The sequence below is a fragment of the Solanum stenotomum genome, chromosome 4 (assembly GCF_019186545.1).
Source record: "Solanum stenotomum isolate F172 chromosome 4, ASM1918654v1, whole genome shotgun sequence".
Taxonomy (NCBI): domain Eukaryota; kingdom Viridiplantae; phylum Streptophyta; class Magnoliopsida; order Solanales; family Solanaceae; genus Solanum; species Solanum stenotomum.
The window spans coordinates 46,223,194-46,245,247 of NC_064285.1; the positions used below are offsets into that span (position 1 = coordinate 46,223,194).

Consider the following 22,054-nt stretch of genomic DNA (forward strand, 5'->3'; position numbering starts at 1 on the left):
ATTATTATTATTATTATTATTATTAATAGAGGGTAGTTTTGTCATTAGTTAATCTAATGCATGCATTAAAACCATTGCATTGCTAATACCTAGAAATCCATGGTATTAGCAATACACACTTTAATACACAATAGAGTGTATAACTAATGCAAGCATTAGTTATACATAGGTTGGAAAAGAGTACCAAACAAGGTACTAGTAATACACAGTGCTAATACATGCGCTATTTTTCCTAATACACTCTACCAAACAACCCCTAAAAGCTTTTTCAAATACCTTTTTAAATGATTTTCTAAAAATAAGATGAGAACTCTGTTATGAAAAGTTTTGACTTAATTAAAAGACAATCATAACAGACAATAATAATTTCCTAATTGAATATAACATATCAAAATTTGAAAAAGCATTTTAAATGAATAAGGCGATGGTAGGTACCTTGTTGGTATCGATGAGTTGATTGAGCAGCTTGTCTCAAGATATCGTGAGCGTCAAAGTTAATAAAAAATGACATTTGCATTGAAGGAGTAGATGAGTGCTCAACGGCTGATAAAAACCTTTCCATCACCTATCAAAAACAAAAACACTTAACTATTTTATTCAATATCCCATGGAAATGGTGTATTTTATTCAATATCCCATGGAAATGGTGTAACAAAGAGAGAACTTTTCTATTGAAACAAAATAAATGATGAATTTACGGGGAGTATATTTTATATATTTTCAATTTTATAATTTTATTACTAAAAATATTATTTCTTTAAATAATTTTTTCAATAAATCACTAATAATATAGAAAAAATATTATAATTTTTATTTGAAAAGGCTAACAAAAAATGATAATAGCCGAGATAATCTTGGAAATAAAATCATTATTTATTTCATGCAATGTCTATTTTATCTTTGACATTTTCAATCCTCCATCTATGTAATATCTTTTTATATTATGTATAATATTTATTTCTTTAACCTAGGTATTTGACTATTTATAGATTCTTATTTAAGTTCACTAACAATATAAGAAGAATAATATTTTCATGATTTTGTCACATAATATAATGCTAATTTTTTATGATTATTATTTTAATATTTCGTGTATTAAGTTTATATATATATATATATATATACACTAATTTTGATACATGTGTGTTGCACGTGAATCTCAAATCAAGGTATACACTATTTTTTAAAATAATGCAATACATCTAAATCAAATATTTATGTAAACGATTATAAATGGAATAATAAAGTATGGGTTCTATGAATATTTGAAAGTATATCATTAGTGAAAATTCTCTCCTTCCACACTCTCCAACGAAAGAAACTGATTTAAATAGCATCCCCTTCCTCCAAATATTTGAAAACTACTCCCTTTTTCCTCTTTTAATCCTCATGATATTATACGATGATATAATTTCACTGTGAATTCTCCTTTAGTGCTCCCAATCCACCATGCATGATCTCTTTCTAGGTCTGTTATGGACTTTATGTTCTCCAAAATATAATTTGTTTTCTTTAGAAATGATTTATTTTTACTTGTCTATATCCCACTCATTATTGTTGATATACTTCTTGACTTTCACCTCCACAACTTCTGCTTTAGTATTTTTTATGAAATAAAAAGCACTTTGTTGAATCCAATTATCATACTAAAAATTATAACTATCTGTTTTTGTTTATCATCAATTCTGATCATGTTCCACCTCTTCTCGCACCTATATCAATTTTTTCCAAACATGTGAAGTCCCAATATCCTTTGCCACCGCCAAATAATCTCTTTTGCAATACGTGTTCCACATTTAAGAACTCTATAATGAATTAGTAGATACCCTAAAATCCCATCATAATTTAGCAAAAAAAGGCATTGATACATCATGTAGTATCTAAATCCCACACCTCCTTTCTTTTGAGTAAAACATATATATATTTTTTCATGTCACCCAATATTTATCTTTATGCTCTATTTACCCCTTGAAGAACTTGACGAACATCTGATGAATTATGTTAATGTCGCCTTTAGGAGGATTCATGGTTGATAGTAGATATATAGGCATAGATTGCAACACATGAGCTATTAAAGCATATCTTCGCTATTTTGTCATGACTCTTCTATTAATCTCTCTCATGAGATCTTTAAAATGTGATATCCTTTTTTTTTTGAAAACCGGGGCATCCAAGTAGTTAAAAGGAAAAGAACCTTGATATATTCCTGTCCATCTTTTCAACTTCTGTCCTAGTACCTCTAAGGCCTTCTCATGTAACTAGAAGAAAAACTCATTTTTATTGATTAGCATTCATGAAACATATTTCATATTTGATCAACGTTTTCATCGTCTTTTTAATTGAATTTTTGTCTCCTAAAAAGAATAGAATGGTATCACTTTCATACGATTAATGATTTATTGTTAGATTTCATTTTGATATACCATACGTTTTGAATTCAACAATCTCATGAAGTTTATTCAAACCGCTAGCTAGCAAGCACTTCAGGAGCAATGATAAATATGATGGGTGATAGATGATATCTTTATTTTCAACCCCTAGATGAATGAAGAAACCATATGCCTGTCCATTCACAAATATTGAATACAAGTTGTTGGACACCAACCTCCATACCATATCAATAATGATTTCTAAGAAGTTAAAGTCCTTAGTACTTTTGTTAGGAAAATACAAGATGTCATGTCGTATGCTTTTGTCATATTTAGTTTCACAACCACATTCTGTTAAATATTTTTTAGTATAATATCCCTGATTATTTTTTGTACCTATAACACATTTTCTTTGATGCTTTTCCTCTTGATAAAACCTGTTTGATTTAGTGAAATTGAATTAGGTAGAATCCTCACAATGCTTTCATGAAACATCATGTACATGATTTTATTGGCAAAAGTACAAAGTCTTATAAACTTAGATCAATGAAAAGCTTAGACAATTTTTTTTTGGAATAAGAACCAATTTTGTCGAGTCCGAAGCTAAAAGGACAAAAACAATTGTCAAAAATTTCAAAAGGACATATCAATTTTTTTTTTAACCAATAGGGTAAAATCGCTCCTGAGGGAGCGATATCCTTCGAAGAAAATCAACTCCATCTACTCCATTAAAATAAACAAAAATCGCTGCCCCAACAGCGATTTTGTCGATTTTTTAAAATTGTTTTTCTCTTAAATTCGCTGCCTTGTCAATTTTTTTAAAAAAAATCGGTACACCAGCACCGATTTTGTCAAATTTTATTTTTTTTTAAATGACTGCTTCAGCAGCCTTTTTAAAAAAGAAAATTTAATATCTCTGCAATAGCAGCGATTCTCTTTTATGTTTTAATTTTTTTTCCAAAACTTCTTTTAAAAAAAAAGTTTAAAGACAACGCTTTGGAAAAATAAAAGTTTTGGGAAAATTTTTTGGAATAAAACGCTGCTCAGCAGCTATTTAAAAAACATATATAGAATTTAAAGAATTTTAAAGAAAATCGCTGCAATTGTAGCGACTTTAATTTAATTTTCTATGTAAAAAAAAGAAAAAACACTGCTCGAACAACGATTTTTTTAAAAAAATAAAAACTGACAAAATCGCTGCCGGTGCAGCGATTTCTTTTTTTAAAAAAATTTTTTGTTGGCAAATTTGCTGCTGTGGCAGCGATTTTATGATTTTTTTTTTTTGACAAAATCGTTGCTATATATGGCAGCGATTTTGATATATTTTAACATAACAGAGTAGACTGAGTTAATTTTCTCCGAAGGATATCGCTCCTAAGGGAGCGATTTTATCCTTTTGATTAAAAAAAAATTAATGTGCCATTTTGAAATTTTTGACAAATTTTTTTTTGTCCTTTTGGCTCCGGACTCCAAGTTTGTGAGTGTTATGAATGTTGGAAGATTGTATCCACACAAAAAAAACCTTGACCATTTTGGTGATGTCTTCTCCAATAATATCACAACATTTAAGTTTCAAGAAAATCATCCTGCCTATTTGTGCCATCTCCTTTTGAGAGCACAAATCAATGTCTTAAACCTCTTTATGTTAAGATTTTGCTCTGATTTTCTTACCTTATTTGAAGTTTATTTTTTTCTAATAGAAAAGAAAAAATATTACCATAAATATTTTAACTTTTCCTGTTCAGGAAAATATAATTTTCTTTCATATTTGGTTTATTCTTTCCTTAAAGGGAAAGTTTGGAGATGTATAAATTGAAGATCCCTATTTTCATAACATAACACAATAGAATCCACAATGTAGTCGTTTAAGAGTCTTGTTTATTGAGAGATTTTCTCCTAAACATATTTATGTTTTTTTAATATTAGTTTTCAATATGCAGGTCGCTTGACCAAACCATATTAATAATTTATCTTTAGTATATTTTTACTTGTCATCTGATTTGTCAATCATATGATTTGAAATTGTAAATTTCCGCATAACGCCCTAATCACCTTCATAACCCAACACTTTAATTTATGGCAGTCTGACCATTTCCTTATTTTGATTCTGGGAAATCAAGTTAGGAATGTTGTCTAACATTCTTGATTGTTCAACACATCTATATTTTTAAACTGGTCCTTAGGGAAAGTAACTGTTGTTGCATCAATTTGTTCATTTGAATTCACAACATTCCATTGAATTATTTGTACCTCACTAGTGTACAGTTTCTTCATCCTACCTTTGATATATGAGCGTGAAAACTTGTCTTTATGCCCCTATAATTGAATCATTTCATGCCTGCCTTTTTCTTCCGGTACTCCTTCTCTATATACAAATATTTCCTTAGTTCAATTTCTACTCTTTTTTAGTTCAAGTGTATTTTCCTATAAGGGTGTAATTTTCAGTTTGTCTCCTTCAGTTCGATAACATCTTCCAGAATAGTCATTTATTCAAAAATATTACCAAAAGTCTATATGCTTTACATTAGAATGACTTTCTTGATCTTTTTCATCTTGGTATGAATTTCTATAAAATAATCTCCCACAAAGTGTATCACCCCATGCTTCTTTAACAATATTTTGAAATTGAGGATGATTGACCCAAAAATTGAGAAACTTGAATGATTTGATCACAACCTTTTCCTCTAAGCTGCACTGGACTAGTAATGAAGCATGATATGATCCTTGTTTAACTAAATGTTGTACATTGTTGTTGGGAAGAATGTATAAGAACTCGTGTTCTATCCAATTTCTTGAAAAATACAATTCCCTTCAATCTTGACATTCCATTAAATTAAGCTTATTCGCAATCTTGAGCAACTCTATTAGCACATTATTATTCATATATATATATATATATACATTGAGAAAAATCTCATGTAAGTTTCTTCTCCCTTCCTTAAGTATGACATTAAAATCACCTTCTACTATCCATGACTCACTACTACTTACCTCAGTTATAATTTCTATGTCTTCCCACAATTCCACCTCTCTATTGCATTACACCTGACATAATTGAAGTTATTTTGAAGAGCTTATTAAGAAAACTGAACCTCATAATTATTTGTTGAGGCCTGTTAATTCTTCTTCTTTTCAGAATATTCATATCTTGATGATGAGTTTGTCGTCACTGTATTTTTAAAATTAAGTCTTCTTTTATATTGTCTAGATCTTGGACATATTTCACTAGAGCTATAAATGAATGAAAAGTGATGACTGTTGCTAAGTGATGTATTTTTTTGGTGTTGTTTGATTTTGTTTTCCTTGAATGCTCCTTCCACCCATCCATTCCTTTGTTGAATCAACACCTATCGTACGTATTCGGTATATCCCCTGAGGTGAGGTCTGATTCTTTTCGTGCAAGGTCTTAAATTCATTCTATGTACTATTTTCTTTACTTGATTGTTGTTCATCCTTTGGTGGTTGTTTCCGATTTCAGACCTTCGATCTCCTTTCCCCACCTTCCATAATTTTTATTTATTTTTCTGGATTTGAAAATTCTCTTTATCAATAGCTTAATTTGCTTCCTACTTTTGGGTGTAATTTATTCATTTGATTACCTTTGCTTCCTCTTCCTCGCTCTTTCTTGAATACAATTTCGGATGTAGTGCATAATGTTCTTGTTCATTATGACCATGTAACCTACAATCGACTCCAATATTTTGATATTTAATTTAAAGTACGCACTGGATATGACCATTGTTGTTGATCAGTTAAATAAAAACATGATTAATTGGTAGGCATTATTGGGTTTAATTTACCGGCAACTAGGGTGGGTAGTTGAAAGCGTTTTCTTATGTTGTAGGGTTGCCTGATACTAATATTGTCTTGTATTGCTTAACCCATGTTCTACCGCCATCTATCAAGTTTCAAAAAAAATAAATTGTGAAGACATACGTTACCTTTTTCAGATTCTATGTATTTGGACTACAATTTTTTAGTTAACAACTCAGTAATTAATCATTCTAAGATTATAGTTATAAGATCAAGAGACAGAGAAGAACTAAGACTATCTATTTCTCTCTAATCATCGACTGCCATTCAATGTATATATTTGTAGAGTTGCAGTAGGATACAATGCAAGTAATAATAGTTAAAACTGTTAGGGTTTTGCCCTGATTTTCTTACCATAATTTAAGATTTATTTTTCTTTAAAGAAAAAACAAAACATTACCATAAATGTTTTTATTTTTCTTGAAAGGAAAATATAATATTATTTTATATTTGGTTTATTTTCTCCTTTTAGGACTCCTTTTTTAGTAGGAAAGGTTTTAGGACTCCTTTTCTAGTAAGGAAAGGTTTTAGGACTCTATAAATATAAGTTTGTTTTCTTCTAACACATAACAATAACATCCACAATGTAGTCGTTTAAGAGTCTTGTTTATGGGGAGATTTATTCCTCTAAAGTTTCAATGTTTTTCTTTATATTAGTTTTGATATAATCATATTTTGATTTTTAGTATAAGTTTTTGTTATCTGATTTATCAACTATATGATTTGCAAATTATAAGCTTCCGTATGACGCTCTAATCACCATTCAGAACCCAACAAGCCCAACAAGTGGTATCAGAGCACATGGTCCGATGATCCTATGGTTCAACGAGGTTGAAGACAGGCTTAAGATGGTTTCAAATCAATTTGTAATCAATTTGATGATAATGAAGATTTTTTTGTCAAGCTACATGTGGAGAAGAAGTTTCAACATATTTTCAACATTCCTATTGCTGCAATTTTTAAGAATAAAAATAAAATATTTTAAACCCATTTTTAACCCATATGTTTTAAACTTTATTTTTAACCATGGCAAGCAACGGTGATGAAGATTTTGTGAAGAACAAGATTATCATGCAATGAAGAAGACAGATCAAGTTTTGTCAAGAAAATCCAGCCAAAAGGGGAGATTTGTTAGGGTTTTGCCCTGATTTTCTTACCATAATTTAAGATTTATTTTTCCTTAAAGAAAAAACAAAACATTACCATAAATGTTTTTATTTTTCTTGAAAGGAAAATATAATATTATTTTATATTTGGTTTATTTTCTCCTTTTAGGACTCCTTTTCTAGTAGGAAAGGTTTTAGGACTCCTTTTCTAGTAAGGAAAAGTTTTAGGACTCTATAAATATAGGTTTGTTTTCTTCTAACACATAACAATAACATCCACAATGTAGTCGTTTAAGAGTCTTGTTTATGGGGAGATTTATTCCTCTAAAGTTTCAATGCTTTTCTTTATATTAGTTTTGATATAATCATATTTTGATTTTTAGTATAAGTTTTTGTTATCTGATTTATCAACTATATGATTTGCAAATTATAAGCTTCCGCATGACGCCCTAATCACCATTCAGAACCCAACAAGCCCAACAAAAACATATCCGAACACATACTGGAATGGACACACATGCACTAATAATAGTACAAAAATTACTTATACAAGGGTGGATGATGAAAAAGTTATTATATGATGATTCATAGTAATAATAATAATAATAATAATGAAAGGATTGTTATGCGGTGATTAATATGAAGGAATTGTTATAAGTTGATTCGTAATAGTGTTATTAAGCGAGGATTACTTACTTTAACCACACTTTCTTAGAATAAAAATATGCAAGTACTACATTTCTTAAAATAAAATTCAAAAAATAAGAAAAAGCAATAGGATAAGAGAATTATCACACACATTTTAATGGTATATTATACGTGTGAGAAATATTTTCAATGTAAGTAACACGATATAATATAATTTATATTTATTTATATAAGAGTAGAAATGAGAAAAAGAATAATAATTAATACCTTGGTGGGTGTAATAAGCTTAGAATTATAAGCAGTTGAATAATCCAATATGGTCCACCTACTGAAGCTGTATAGAGGCTTTGGAGCTACCATACATCCCAATGCCTGCCTAACTTGCTCCCTTGGAGACGCTCCACTTTGATTTTCTTCTTCTTTTCCACCTGTAACCAATTAGGTACTCTATTTAATTTATTTTAATAAATGAATGCTTTACGCCTAACTATTAGATTGGGCCTAATTTAATTAAATAAGAGGAAATTTAATACATGCACTGAACATCGGGGCGTTTGATATTGCTGGTGAGCATTTAATTTAAAGCAGTATAACAAACTATTACTATAAAGTTATGAAATCAATAGTTGGTTTGAATTTTAAGTGACATCTAAAAGTTTGGCATGAATAACAAACTATTACTATAAAGTTTGAAGGTGATGGGCAATTAATTGGAGTAATTAAGTTGAAATATGGACGGAAGAATTGATCGTTAGGTCTAGAAAAATGGAGAATGACATGAATAGACAACACCCCAACATAAATTGGCACAAAATAGCTTAAAAGTATTTGACTAAATATGATATAAAAATAATTGACATAAAGTAGCCAGTTGGCCACAATGTTGGGGTTCATTTTTTTAATAGCATATTGTCTCGGCTGCTATTTTTTAAAAAATGAAAACGAAATCCTTAATTAACACATTAAAGAAGGCTACACCCACTTTTTTTTTAATGCTTTAATTAACTCATTAAATTACAATTCGTAGCTACATGCTAGAGAGAGGAGAGAGGCGAACGAGATTGGGAGAAGGAGGAGGGAGGCGAGCGAGAGAGGGAAGAGATTGGAGAGAGGCAAATTGAATTTGTATATCTGTTAGATAATTGTATATATGTAACTGGTATACATATGTATCAATGATTGTATTTGTATATATATATATATATATATATATATGTATCAATGTATACAATAGTATTAACAAAATACAATTTGTATCAATGAATAAAATGTATACAATCATATCAATTTGTATTTGTACATGTATAATTTATTTTCATCATTTGTATCAACGAATACATGTGTATCACTAAAGAGATCTGTATAGTTGACACTTATAATTTGTATTAGTTTCTCAGCATGTGTGTTGCACGTGTGTATCATATCATATAGTACACGATGTTGTAAAATAGAATTTATATTACTAAATTAAAGCTTTTTTAGTACATAATTATAATTGAAAGAATATTGGACAAGTGCTTTCAAATGATTAATACAAATTTTCATAAAGTTAATTATTTTTTGAGACAAAAATGACCAGATATCATTGAAATATTTCAAAACACATTCAAAAAATTTTAATATGGGGGAGAAAGTGATATTTCTTAAGTAGTATTGTTCTTTACTTTACTCAATTTGGTAAACAAACTTAACCAACAAAATAGAAAAATAATATCAAGATAAAAAAATGATCAACAATAACTTTTCCTCTTGAGGTTACGACTGTAAATGATGGACACCATTTAAATACAATTATTTTCTTAGATATTAATACTTGAAATTTAATATGTGCATGACACTAAGAACGATTATCATAAATGTTTTAATATTTTATCTTTAAACGTGATATATATTTTATAAAATATTATTATTCAATTAATATTTGAGTAAGTCCATGATATAGATGTAATTTTACAACAAAAAAAAGTGTACCTATATAGTGAATATCAATACTTTTATAAGTTATTTATAGAATCTTTTATTTTATTTTATTTAAGATCATTTTATGATCAATGACTACTTTCTTATCATTTTTATATAGCTAGCAAATAGTGTATCTTGTGACATAAAATTTTCTTAGATCAAAATGAATACAAAATAACAGGAAATTCATACTTAAAAAGAATCATACTCAACATAAATATAAGAAAGTAAAAATATGTGGATCAATTCATAGACAATGAAGAAGGAAGGCGAAAATATATGTTCATGCTATATTCACCCTAGTGTTTCATTTGATTGAAATCTGTTGCCACCAACACTTTACTTTTTCCGTTCATTTTTACTTACAAATCTATTAAAAAATAATTATTATCATGGTTATATTATCATATTATAAGTAAAAGTGAAATCTATTTTTGAAATAGTAGACTTAACATCAAAACTACTAATTCAATGGACTACATTGATGCCCGATGTATTAGCAAAATTAGGAAGAAACTCCTTCATTTGAGGTTAAAAGAATAAGAAATGGAATTACAAAGAAGAAATATCTTACCCCAATCATGTGCCTTTTTTGTATTTGTTTATTTATTATTGTCTCTCCCACATCTTTATCTATTTATTTTATTAGAAAAAATAATTCACAATGTGTGTATTTAAATTCTCTCTCGAATGAACACACAAAAGAAATTATTCAAGAAACAAAATAAGAAAAATAAATGAAAATTCTCGCGCACTATATATAGAAGATTTATGTGTTAAGCAAAGTTCATAGATAATTGCATATTTCTTTGTTCTCTTCTTTAATAGAAAGTCAGTACCTAAATTTCAATGCTAAGAACTTCAGCGAAACATATCAATGGATTGGGGATGAATCATTTATGAAAATTTTAACTGATCTCAAATTGTCACAGAAAAGAGATCCCCTAGAATTTATAAGGAGTGAATGGTTGTGATTTATGACCGAAGAAACATGAAGGTAGAAATTGTTGTGACTATTTGTAGGAAATTAGTCTTTTTTTCAATAAATAAAACATGTAGGTTAATTAAAAGAGTATTAATATTCCAAAATGATAGAAATAATATTGATGTATGTATGTGATGACAATCGTCCGAGGAAAATATGAGTGTGAATTGATGAATGATTTGCTACAATTTGTTTACCAACTCTTTCTCATGTGGTACCTCGAATTTCGTTGGGTTTCGAACTTAATCAACTATTGCAAATAACAATTGAGATTTTTTAAGAAGAAGAAGAGTAGAAAACCTAAAAAAATTGTAGTTTAAAAGTGAGAGGAAACCCTCTATTTATAGCTAGCAAATAGTAGTACTATGAATATGTTCTGATTATGCCTTATCAGATAAGTCACAACCCTTCAAAAAAGTCCCTGCTCATCGAACAAGACATAATCCTTTGAAAAAGTCAAAACTCATCGGATTAGGCACAACCCTTTGGTAAAGTCACAATCCTTTGGAAAAATCACAATCCTTTGGAAAAGTCACAACTCATCGGAAATGTCACAATCCATCAATAAAGTCGCAACAATTTGAAAATGTGACAACCCTTTGGAAAAGTCACAACTCATCGCAAAAGTCACGATCCATTAATATAAAAAGATTTCAACTTTTAAAATAATATTATTATATAAATAAAATAAACTGAGTATTTTTAAAACTTAAGTGTTCACCCTGAGATGCAAAGATTAATCTAGAAATGGCCACCTCACTTGTAATAAGTATATATAAAAAGAAAACAAGTAAAGGGAATTAAATAGCAAATTAACCTTCATAATAGTGAAGTGGAACATATAGAGGTGACTCTTGCAACTCAGCAAATGTAACAAGCTGCCAAATGAAACTATCTGTCAGTAATAAAATACACATAACTTGAGCATATATAGCTTAATATAATATGAGATAAAATTAATGTACCTTGTGAATTAAGTTATTTCTCTTGAGAAAATAGAGCATAATGGATCCAAAGATGGGCGTTTCCAACAACCATGCAAACACTTTAACAAGAAACCCGGTCATCCTAGGGGCTGCATATAAATATACTAAAATTGTAATATAATCACAAAATAACATATTCAGTGTAGAAGGTCTAAAAATGAACACAAATCTTATTACTATCTCAGAGGTGAGGAAATGAAACTATTTCTGATAGACCCCTGACTCAAAACAAAATTTAACTAATTTTCAAATTGCAATTAAACGTTGTATTAATTTTATTCATGATAACTTAGATCTTAACTAGCTATTAAATGATGTGTAACTTATAATTATTTTTTACATAAATAAAAAGGAAAACAAAATTTAATTAAGTTAAACAACCTTCTCCAACAATTATGATCAATCAACCATATTTTATGGCCGTTGCCTTTTTCATTAAATGCTGAAACGTATACACTATACACCTTTCACCTCCAGGTTTACCCCATCCTATCTTCACTTGCATCAAGCATTTCATTTTATTATTTTTTGAATTTTCGTTAAGGGGATTAAAATATATATAAAAAAAGGAATTAATTATATAAAAATATTTAATATTTTTAATTTTTCAATGAAAGGAATTCATCTAATGATCAACTTTGTAAAATAAAGATGATTTTAAGGTAGGAGAATTAAATCATAAGAAGATGATTCGTCCTATCCGATCTATTTAATAATTCAAGAACTCATCAATCTCCCATAGTCATACTAAATAATTTATTTTAATTAAGAAATCAAATAAAAAAAAATTAAAACTTAGTAAAATTTGATAGATTGAGTTTTAACCAATTATTTAGCCTAACTCATCTCAATTGATCAAATAACATTTAGGTAAATTAATAACTCATCCGTTTATTCACTCCATCTAAATCCAACCTAATCTATTCATTAATTTAACACCCCATAATAAGATGAAGCAAAAACCAGGACAATCTTTAAAAAATAAAAGTGTATATTATAGAATCATCGAAAAGTTTTAAAAATATTTTCTCCTTTGGTATATATGAGTAAGTTAACATTTTTAATATCAATTGTTGAAGTGATGTGAAAGAGAAAAATGAAAAGAAAGCAATATAATTAGTAAATAAGATGAACCTTTGACGTTGGCTGTGAGATAAAATTGATTACTATTGGGACCAACATCAACATCTTCAACAGCTTTGTAAATCTCTCCTTTAGTCTTCAAAAATCCCATTTTTATTTGAGAGACAGAGAGAAAGAGAGAAGAGTGGGTGGAAGTTAGTGGAGAAGAAGAACAAGAAATGGGGTGGTATATATCAAAGTTTTTTATTTATGGGACAAAACAACAATTCAACTTACGTTGCCCATGCAAATTTTCTTTCTTTCTTTCTTTCTTTCTTTCTATATACTCTCTCCATTCATTTTTACTTGTCACTTTTTGACTTGACAGACTTATTAAAAAAACAATTATTGATATACATATTTTACCATACTATTCCTATTAAATGATGTTTAATATTAAATTTTTGAAAAATGATTTAAAGAATAAGTATTTAGCGTTGAGGGTAAAACCTAGAAAAAATAATTATCTTTTTTTTTATATGATAAAAATGACAAATATATTTTAGAAACAAATGACAAACAAAGTGAACGGAAGAGAAACTAACTATTTATAGAGATGTTTTTGTAGTTTTCACTATTAGAAGGGATTCTCTTTGTTAAAGCAAAAGTTAGGGAGGGTCCATTCCAATTGTAGAACAAACAATTCTTTTGACATTTTCTAAGCATAAGCGTTACAAACACTCACTAATTTGTCATTTTCCATTTCTCTTTGCTTCTCATTCTTACTCTCTTTTTTTTTTCTTTTCTTAAAACAACAAAAAATATTACTAGTATATAGCAGGCCAAGTGGCGCACTCATTAACCATCGCTAATTAAGAATTAACAAGAATTATTATCGTTTTTCCTACATTTTTTTCACTTTCGTTAAAAATTTATATGTAAAAAAACACTTAAAATTTGTCCTTTTTACATTCATCATATTTTTCTTTTTCAGATTTTACCCTAATTTTTTTTTAATTTTTATGGAAAGACCCCATCTGTATCTTTCTTTTAAAAATAAAAATAAAAAAATAAAAAAAATGAAAATAGGGCATAGCCCATTTATTAAATAGCTAAAAACTGTACCAAAAGGAAATGAAATAAGACAACAAACAGAAAATGACCCCATTAGTATCATCCCCTTCGACAACCTTGTTTATTTATCTTTTCAACAAGCTGTTGCATTCTGACACTCATTGGGAGCAGAGTCGACTTAATAAGATTGGAGGCCTAAAGCGAAATCCTAAAAATGGACCTTAATATTATTTTTATTTTATATTTTTTAAAAGAACAAGCATCATATATACTTTAAAATTTGCTTTTCTAACTTTTTTAAATGCGAAGTCATTAATTACTGTTTTATAATCAATTTTTTTTAGTAATTCCTTTTCAATTGATCATATAGCTAATTCATTCATTCTCTCATGAGACATTGTTGATCTTAGATTTTATCAATTGTAGTTCGAAAAATTTCTTTCAATTGAACCAACAAATATAGAAATTATTAACATTATTCTATAAGCAATATATGCATTAGGAAAAGAATCAAGTCTTTTTATTTGATTTCAAGTATTTCCATTAGATCATTGTCTTCCACTTGTATTATTTCTCTTAACACTTTTAATTCAAAGAATAAATCTAAACCATTAATATCAAAATAACTATTATGTATTAAAGAAAGTTCAATGTTAAGACAATGTTTTTTAAAATTCTCATCATCTAGAAACCAAAATATTTTCATATGCTTCAAACTATTCAAAACAAGATGTATACGTAAGAATTAAGAATATCAACAATAATAAGTTAACAAGAAAAAATTATAAAATAAAGTTGGAATAATAAAACCTGGCACGAATTTGATAAGTTGATATAACAATATCAAAATAGTGTTGCGTTCCTTCAATATAATGATTGCTTGTCGCACTTCTTGAGATTTTGAAGAAGACACTCAAAAGCAAATTTTATGTTTTTTTCAACTTGTACTTAACAATAAATCAAAAGATTTTGTAGGAGGAGTTCAATATTGAGAATAAAAATAATAAAAAAGATGATATAAGGTAAATAATAACATAAGGTCAAATTCTTAGAGATAACCAAGAAAGCACATATTTCCCACTTAAGGAAATTATTCCCCAATAATGTTTCGTTCACTTTCCTAAAGTGGGAAATCTAACAACATTTCTTTTTTACTTCTTACATGTTTTTTATAATTTAAAAGTACATATAATTTTTTTCTATAATATGTATAAGTACTTTTTTTTAAATGGGGGCCTCCAAAAATATTGGGGCCCAAGCGATGGCTTTAGTGGCCTAGTAGTTAAGACGGCCCTGTTTGGGAGTTGATCAGTCTAGAAGAAAATAAAAAGTATCAGAGTTAGCTAATGTTACTTATATATATTCCACAAAATGATAAAGATCAGAGTTAATAAATATAGTTGGGATAGAGGAAGAAAATACTCCATTTGTTCCTATTTATATGTCGTCCTTACTAAAAACAAATGGTTCTGAATACCCCCTCCGTTCCTATTTATATGTCATCGTTTTATTTTATATGTCATCCTTATTAAAAATAGATGGTCCGTAATATTTATCATTTCACAAAATCAATGCATAAATAACATTATTCTTCCTATTTTACCCTTTGAAAGTTCTTAGCCTTGGAAATATACAGTTGTCGAACATAGAAAAATTAAGTAATTAATCATGTTCATTGGTCAAATTAGTTAATTAAAGTAAATCAATTCATGTTCATTTATAGAAAACCTGACTTCAAGAGAACACTAAATAAGGATACAATGGTAAGCTTACCTAGTTTCTTCAGGGGAGTAAAACCTAAAATGGTGACATATAAATAGGAACGGAGGGAGTAGTTGTGTAATACCTCGGAAAATGGAATTTGAGTTTGGAAAGGAGTTGCAAATTTTGGGTTGACTGATGCAGGATCTACGGTTCATAGAAGGTTCTATAGGCCGTACAAGGCATCCGTATGAAGGGTTTCAAAAATTTGGAAAATGTCAAGTCTCTGATGATGGTTTATGTATGAACATGACGAGCCGTAAGATTTTCTATAGGCCATAGGAAGTGTGGTAGAGTTGATGCAAACTTGGTGAATTTTGGGAACTATGGACCTACGGGTCGTGGGATTTGTTACAGACCGTAGGATGGGTTCCGTGACAAGGTGTTTGGACTTGGAGGGTTTTAGTCACTTGGCTTCTATGGGTGATGTTTATGAACCATAGAAGAGGTGACGACCCATAGTAATGATTCGTTGACCAGGACGGTCCGTAGGAAGACCTATAGGTCGTAGGTCAGAATCGTAGAAGTCACTCGATAGTTTTAAGCAAGGGTATTTTGGTCTTTTCCTACAAATCTAACCCCTAAACTACATCATTTTAGCCTTATAAGTACCCATATAGGCCGTAGAAGGCAGCCGTAGGAAGGGTTTCAAAAATTTGTAATATGTCGAGTCTCTGATGATGGTCTATGGATGAACATGATGAGCCGTAGGATTTTCTACGGGCCATAGGAAGTGTCGTAGATTTGATACAGACTTGGTGAATTTTTGGAACCTTGGACCTACAGGTCGTGGGATCTGTTATAGACCGTAGGATGTGTTCCGTGAAAATGTGTTTGGACTTGGAGGGTTTTAGTCACTTGGCTTCTATGGGTGATGTTTACGAGCCATATAAGAGGTGACGACCCGTAGTAATGATTCGTTCAAATTGTCCAGGATTTTGAAGTCCTAATAAGTGATTCTACGGTTGACCAGGACGGTCCGTAGGAAGACCTACAAGTCGTAGGTCAGAACTGTCACTCGATAGTTTTAAGAGCGAGTATATTTTGGTGTTTTCCTACCAATCTAACCCCTAAACTACATCGTTTTAGCCTTATAACTACCCATATGCTCATTTTTACCCTCACCGCTAAGTCTAATTTCTCTCTTTCACTAAAAATCTCCCAAATCCCTCAAGTCTTCTTCTTCAAATTCTCTCAAGAGCTCCAAGGTGAAGAGCAAGGGTTTCAAGCTTCAAGGTCTCATTCTTCTTGGATTCTTAGGGCTTTTATTATCAAGGTATGTGTGAATTCACCAATGGATCCCTTTAATTCATTCGGTCCCAAAAGAATCTCAATCTCCTAATTTGATTTAATCCAATTCTATCAGGGTTAAATGTAGTTTTCCATGGGTCCTATTTATTGTGATTCAATTGTTTACATTCAATCTTATTATGCATGATTTAATTTAATTACATGAATTTCAATTGATTTCCATAAGGACCCACACCTATGCCTGAACTTGAATTATGAACAATGCTTATGAAATTATGAACTATGATCATGAGTTCGATTGAGGATTTATGCATGTTTTATGAAAAAACAAATTTATGACTAAAGAATGCTTATAAAGTGTTAATGGTTTGTGAAAGGTTTTCTCGTAATTGAATAAAACCATGATTTAGATGCTTAGAATGGTAAGTGTTAACTATGAAAGTTTTACGAAATCTTGGTTTGAAATGAGCTACTCTATTATGACTTATAATTGGTTTGGTAATCTTAATTGTTGCTTTTCCAAGTATTTTGATATGAATATGATTATGTCTTTTTCGTTGAGATTACTTAGCACCGATAGTACTTTGGAATGAAGACCATATTGCTAGTAGAGGTTTGGTCTTTAGTAGAAATTCTCTTGTCCATAACTACGTGCCAACGTAGGATTGTCTCAATTGACCTAAGCTAGTGGATTCACTTTAGCAAAGAATGAATGTGACATAATTTTACCTTGGCAAGTAGATTCTTATTTTAAGGTGTGAGGGTCATGGCAACATGGTTAATGGTAAATATCCCACAAATGATTAATGTTTTCTTCAAAGGTTTTATGAAAGTCTCTCAAATACTTTCAAGTATGCATTGACTTCGTATATGATTTATGATTTCTTTCTAAAAGCTTTTATTTCATTTTACTTTGTCTTGCATATCATGTTTAAGTTCATCATGTTATCATGCCTACATTTTATGAATTTCCCTATACTAAGTACATTCATGTTAATAATACATACTTGTGCCTATATTGTCTCATAATATAGGATCCAACGCTCCTCCTACAACTCGTGGTTAGGTTGGATTACTTTGTTCGTACCGTGGATTAGTGAGTCCTCATGCTTCGAGGACAATACCATTGTTACTTTATTTATCTTATTGTCTTTTGTTTCAGACTTGTATGTGGTGTATGTGTTTTGTCCCAACCACTCTTATGATGTTTAGAAAGGCTATGTCAGACTAAGTTTGGATTTCTACACTTATGTTCAGATTTCTTTCATGATATAAGACTTATGTTCCCTGCTCTCTCTCATGTTTTTTTTTTACGTTATGCTTAAGTCAAGTTGCTTGTTTAGGGCCTCTCAGGGTTCTATTCTCCTTGTAACACTTAAGGGGTACTTTGGGTTGTGACAAACTTGGTATTTAGAGTATCATGTTTTAGTAAGATTCTAGGATGTCTGACAAGCTGCGTTGAGTAGAGTCTTGTTCATGAGTGTGAAGCGTGCCACTTTTATGAATTGGAGGCTACATTACATTTAGGAAAATTCACTTCTTTCACTTACTCTAAAGTTGTGCGATAGAGTTTATCTCTATATAGGTTTTTCTCCTAACTCTTGTCCGATGCTTTTCAGGATATGCCTTCTCGAAGAGCTAACACAAAAAAGAACGTGGCACCCGAGGTTCCTCAAGTGCCGGTCAATACTTTGTCCGAGCAAGTGACTCATGCCAAATTTTGAGCCATTTTTCAAGTGTTGGCTCATAAGGTTGGCATAAAACTTCCGAACCCATTGCTCATTTGCCTTGGAAGGTTCAGGTGCAAAGCATATCCAACCGGATGCCAACAACATTTGGTAGAAAGTTAAAAGTGTTTCCTCAACTTATCGAGCGATATGACTCTCTCCAGAAGTAGCTTCTTTTTCAACAGATCAACATAATAAATCTCTTGTGCTCGGAGAGAGACAAATCGATATTGGTCATAGTCGACCACCACTTCCCCCTCAAACCCGTGTTCTTGTGCCATTCTTCTCTTGTGAGAATTTGTAAATCACAATAGAATATGTGTGTGAATTATCTGTTAAACAATGATATTTGATAATTAGAGGTCAAAGAAAATGGTTCGAACTCAAATTAGAACCAAAACAAGCATTCTGAAAAATTCACACTAGTAGGAAACTGCCTTAGATATCGCAAAAGAGATGCTCAGTTTGCTTAAAGCAAACATCACCGAAGCGGCCATAAGGCCGTTAAAGCGGTAATCGCAAAAGTTAAGGGGTTCACATAAGTAAACAGTGCTTCAGCGTTGGCCTGTTTGCAAAAGCTAATAGTCGCCCCCTTCAACATGAACAACCAGTTTTGACTTTAAAATTTAGCACGGAGTATTAACTACCATCAGTGTAAAATTAACAACAAACAAACAAGAAACCAATAAACTCAATCATTTCGGCACAAAAAGTTTCGGAAATCATTTTAGAGTTCATCTGAGCATTCTATCAAACACATGGTGCTAAAACTAATTTCAACAATTAGATTGAAATGGGTACTAAAGATATCCCTAAATACTTCTTAATCAGCCCACACACATGCATTTAACAATTAAGACAAATAATTCGGCTTATGTAACACCTCAAAATCTATTGGGCTAAGGAAAGGATCAAATGAGATGTCACAAGCCTAAGACTGGGCCAAGCCATCCTTCACGAAGGCCTAGATGGGTCGTGAAGGGACCCACGAGGCATGGTGAGGCTCGTGAAGGCTCATAGTGCCTAGACAAAAAGGTCTCCCCTCCCACGAGCACCTAAACGGCTCGTTGTGTCCACCACGGCTTGTGGTGGTTCCCGTGAAGGGGAAGTAGTAGCCACTCCAAGGTTATCCCTTCTCACGAGCCATTTAGACGAGTCGTGAAGGACAAGATGGCTCATTCTGTGGGTTATTAGGTGATTCAAGAGTTTAGGGGGTTTCCCCAGGTCATTGGTTAAGGGCCATAGCTGCCACCACATCCCGTGTGATCCTTGACGGCTCGTGTGGACCTCCATATGGAGGTTCGCGTCAGTTGTAAGCCAGGGTCAGCTGGGTGTTTTACTAATTATTTTATTATGATACTATGTCGTTTTACCCATACCTAGGACCCCTATATAAATATTTTTAACCCAAATTCAACCCATTCAAGTCATTCTCTTAAATTTACAAAAGAAGACCAAGTTCTTCTTCTCTGAAATATTTCTCTCTCTAGAAATTTGAAGAAGAAGGGCTCAACCTAGGGTTTCAAGGCAAGTCTCCAATTCCATTATTGAAGGAAAGCTTTTTTCATTGAGGTATGATAAATTTCATCCATGGATTATGATAATTTTCATCCATGGATTCCTTCCATTCATGGAGTTCCCAAATTCTCCTATTTTCAAAATTAGAAATCCCCAATTGAGTTTGGGGTTTTCTTCTAGATTATGGGTTCTCTTGATTATTAATTTAATTGATTGAATTATTGTAACACCCTGTATTTGAAATAGACGAAAATGCAGATTTTGAGAAGTCGCAGGTGCAACTTACAGTCACCGTCCACAGATCGTAGGTCAGACTACGGCCCGTGCTGGTGGTCCGTGGTTCACCACTGCAACCCCTCCCCAAACCAGCTCAGAAAAATTGGCTAAGTCCCGACTCACGGATAGACCCACGGTCTGTAGATCAGACCACGACCCGTAGATCAGACCACGGCCCGTGGCCTGTGTCCGTGGATCGAGACTTCCCTTACCAGCCTCTGACACAAACTACGGTCGACCAGCACGGACCGTCAATTGATCCACGGTCCGTAGGTCTGACCGTATATGAGGATCAACAGCCAGTTAGCTGAAAATTCTGATGGGTCAACTTCAGATGGTCATAGCTCTTAGCACAAAATGAATTATATGTCCCATGACCTATGGTTATATAGATAATTGAATTATCTTTCCAACTCCACTGAGTTTGCTAAATTCTGACGTCCGAGTAAAGAATTATGCCAGTTTTAGTGAAGCCCTGTCGGGCAGACTCGACCTACGGACCTGATCGACGGACCGTCGATTGATTGACGGACCGTCAGTCACTCTGACAGCAGTTAATTCAGGGGTCTTTTGGTCTTTTCCTATTTCGTTTAACCTCTAAGGTACGTCGTTTAGACCCTAAATCATGAGGTTTTAATCAGTTTAAGCCTAGAAACATAATTAGAAATTACCTTAGTCAAAATCATTAATCAAAACTTAGAAAATTAGAATCAAGAAGGAGAAAAAGGTCAAGAACCCTAGTTCAAGAATGCATCGAGGTTCCTTCAGTTCCAGCCCCAAAATCGAAAGATTTCTCCATGGAATTCGTCACCAGGTATGTGGGAATTCACTAGTGGGTTCCTTTCGCCCATTAGGTCCCTAGAATTCAGTCAGATTCTTGATTCCATGATTATGAACAGACCTAGGGTTTCTAGAATTTGAACAGATCATCATGAGTTAGTTATTTAAATGTTCCAAATCAGATTATCATGTTATTGCTCAGTTTATTGCATGAATTTCAGAACCCTAGCTATGTATTTCTTTAGTTCTTGAATTACAAATGCTAGGTCAGATATTTCAGAATTTAGTTATACATGCCTCAGTTTATGAATGCATCATTATCAGATTAATTGTTGCATTCTTAGTTTACATGTTCAGTTTCGAGCTATCCAGTATTTACAGAAATTGAGTCATAACTAGTTAACCACTTAATTCATTGGGAGTAGCATAATACCGAGTTGGACTAGGGTTTCAGCGTACCCATATAGTCCAGAACTACGAGCCACGTAGGTGTAAGTCCCCTCTGTGGGCAACATTAGTTTAGTGATCACGCCAGCATGCCTCTATACCTCTGGCAGGGTATATTGGGTCCTCTCGATGGGGCGTATACATCGGACTCCACATTTAGCTCATGTGGTTTTATGTCGGTTATTAGTAGCTCCCACAGTTCAGTCAGACTCTATTGCATTGACCACATTTACAGTTCATTCAGTATTCAGTCAGCATGTTATAAATTGGTCATTGCATTCAGTTAGCT

The 22,054-nt window shown here is 31.5% G+C and overlaps 1 protein-coding gene across 1 annotated transcript in view; it reads right to left on the bottom strand.

Moving 5' to 3' along the window:
* The window catches only part of LOC125861708 (fatty acid amide hydrolase-like), a 334,554-nt gene that overhangs the window by 43,964 nt on the left and 268,536 nt on the right, over positions 1 to 22,054 (bottom strand). The window contains exons 2-6 of the mRNA XM_049541559.1: positions 13,004 to 13,108; positions 11,849 to 11,958; positions 11,701 to 11,761; positions 8,204 to 8,364; positions 436 to 565 (exon numbers count right to left, since the gene is read on the bottom strand). Coding sequence (XP_049397516.1) covers positions 436 to 565; positions 8,204 to 8,364; positions 11,701 to 11,761; positions 11,849 to 11,958; positions 13,004 to 13,103 — 562 coding nt within the window. The 5' untranslated portion in view covers positions 13,104 to 13,108. The remainder of the gene's footprint in view (positions 1 to 435; positions 566 to 8,203; positions 8,365 to 11,700; positions 11,762 to 11,848; positions 11,959 to 13,003; positions 13,109 to 22,054) is intronic.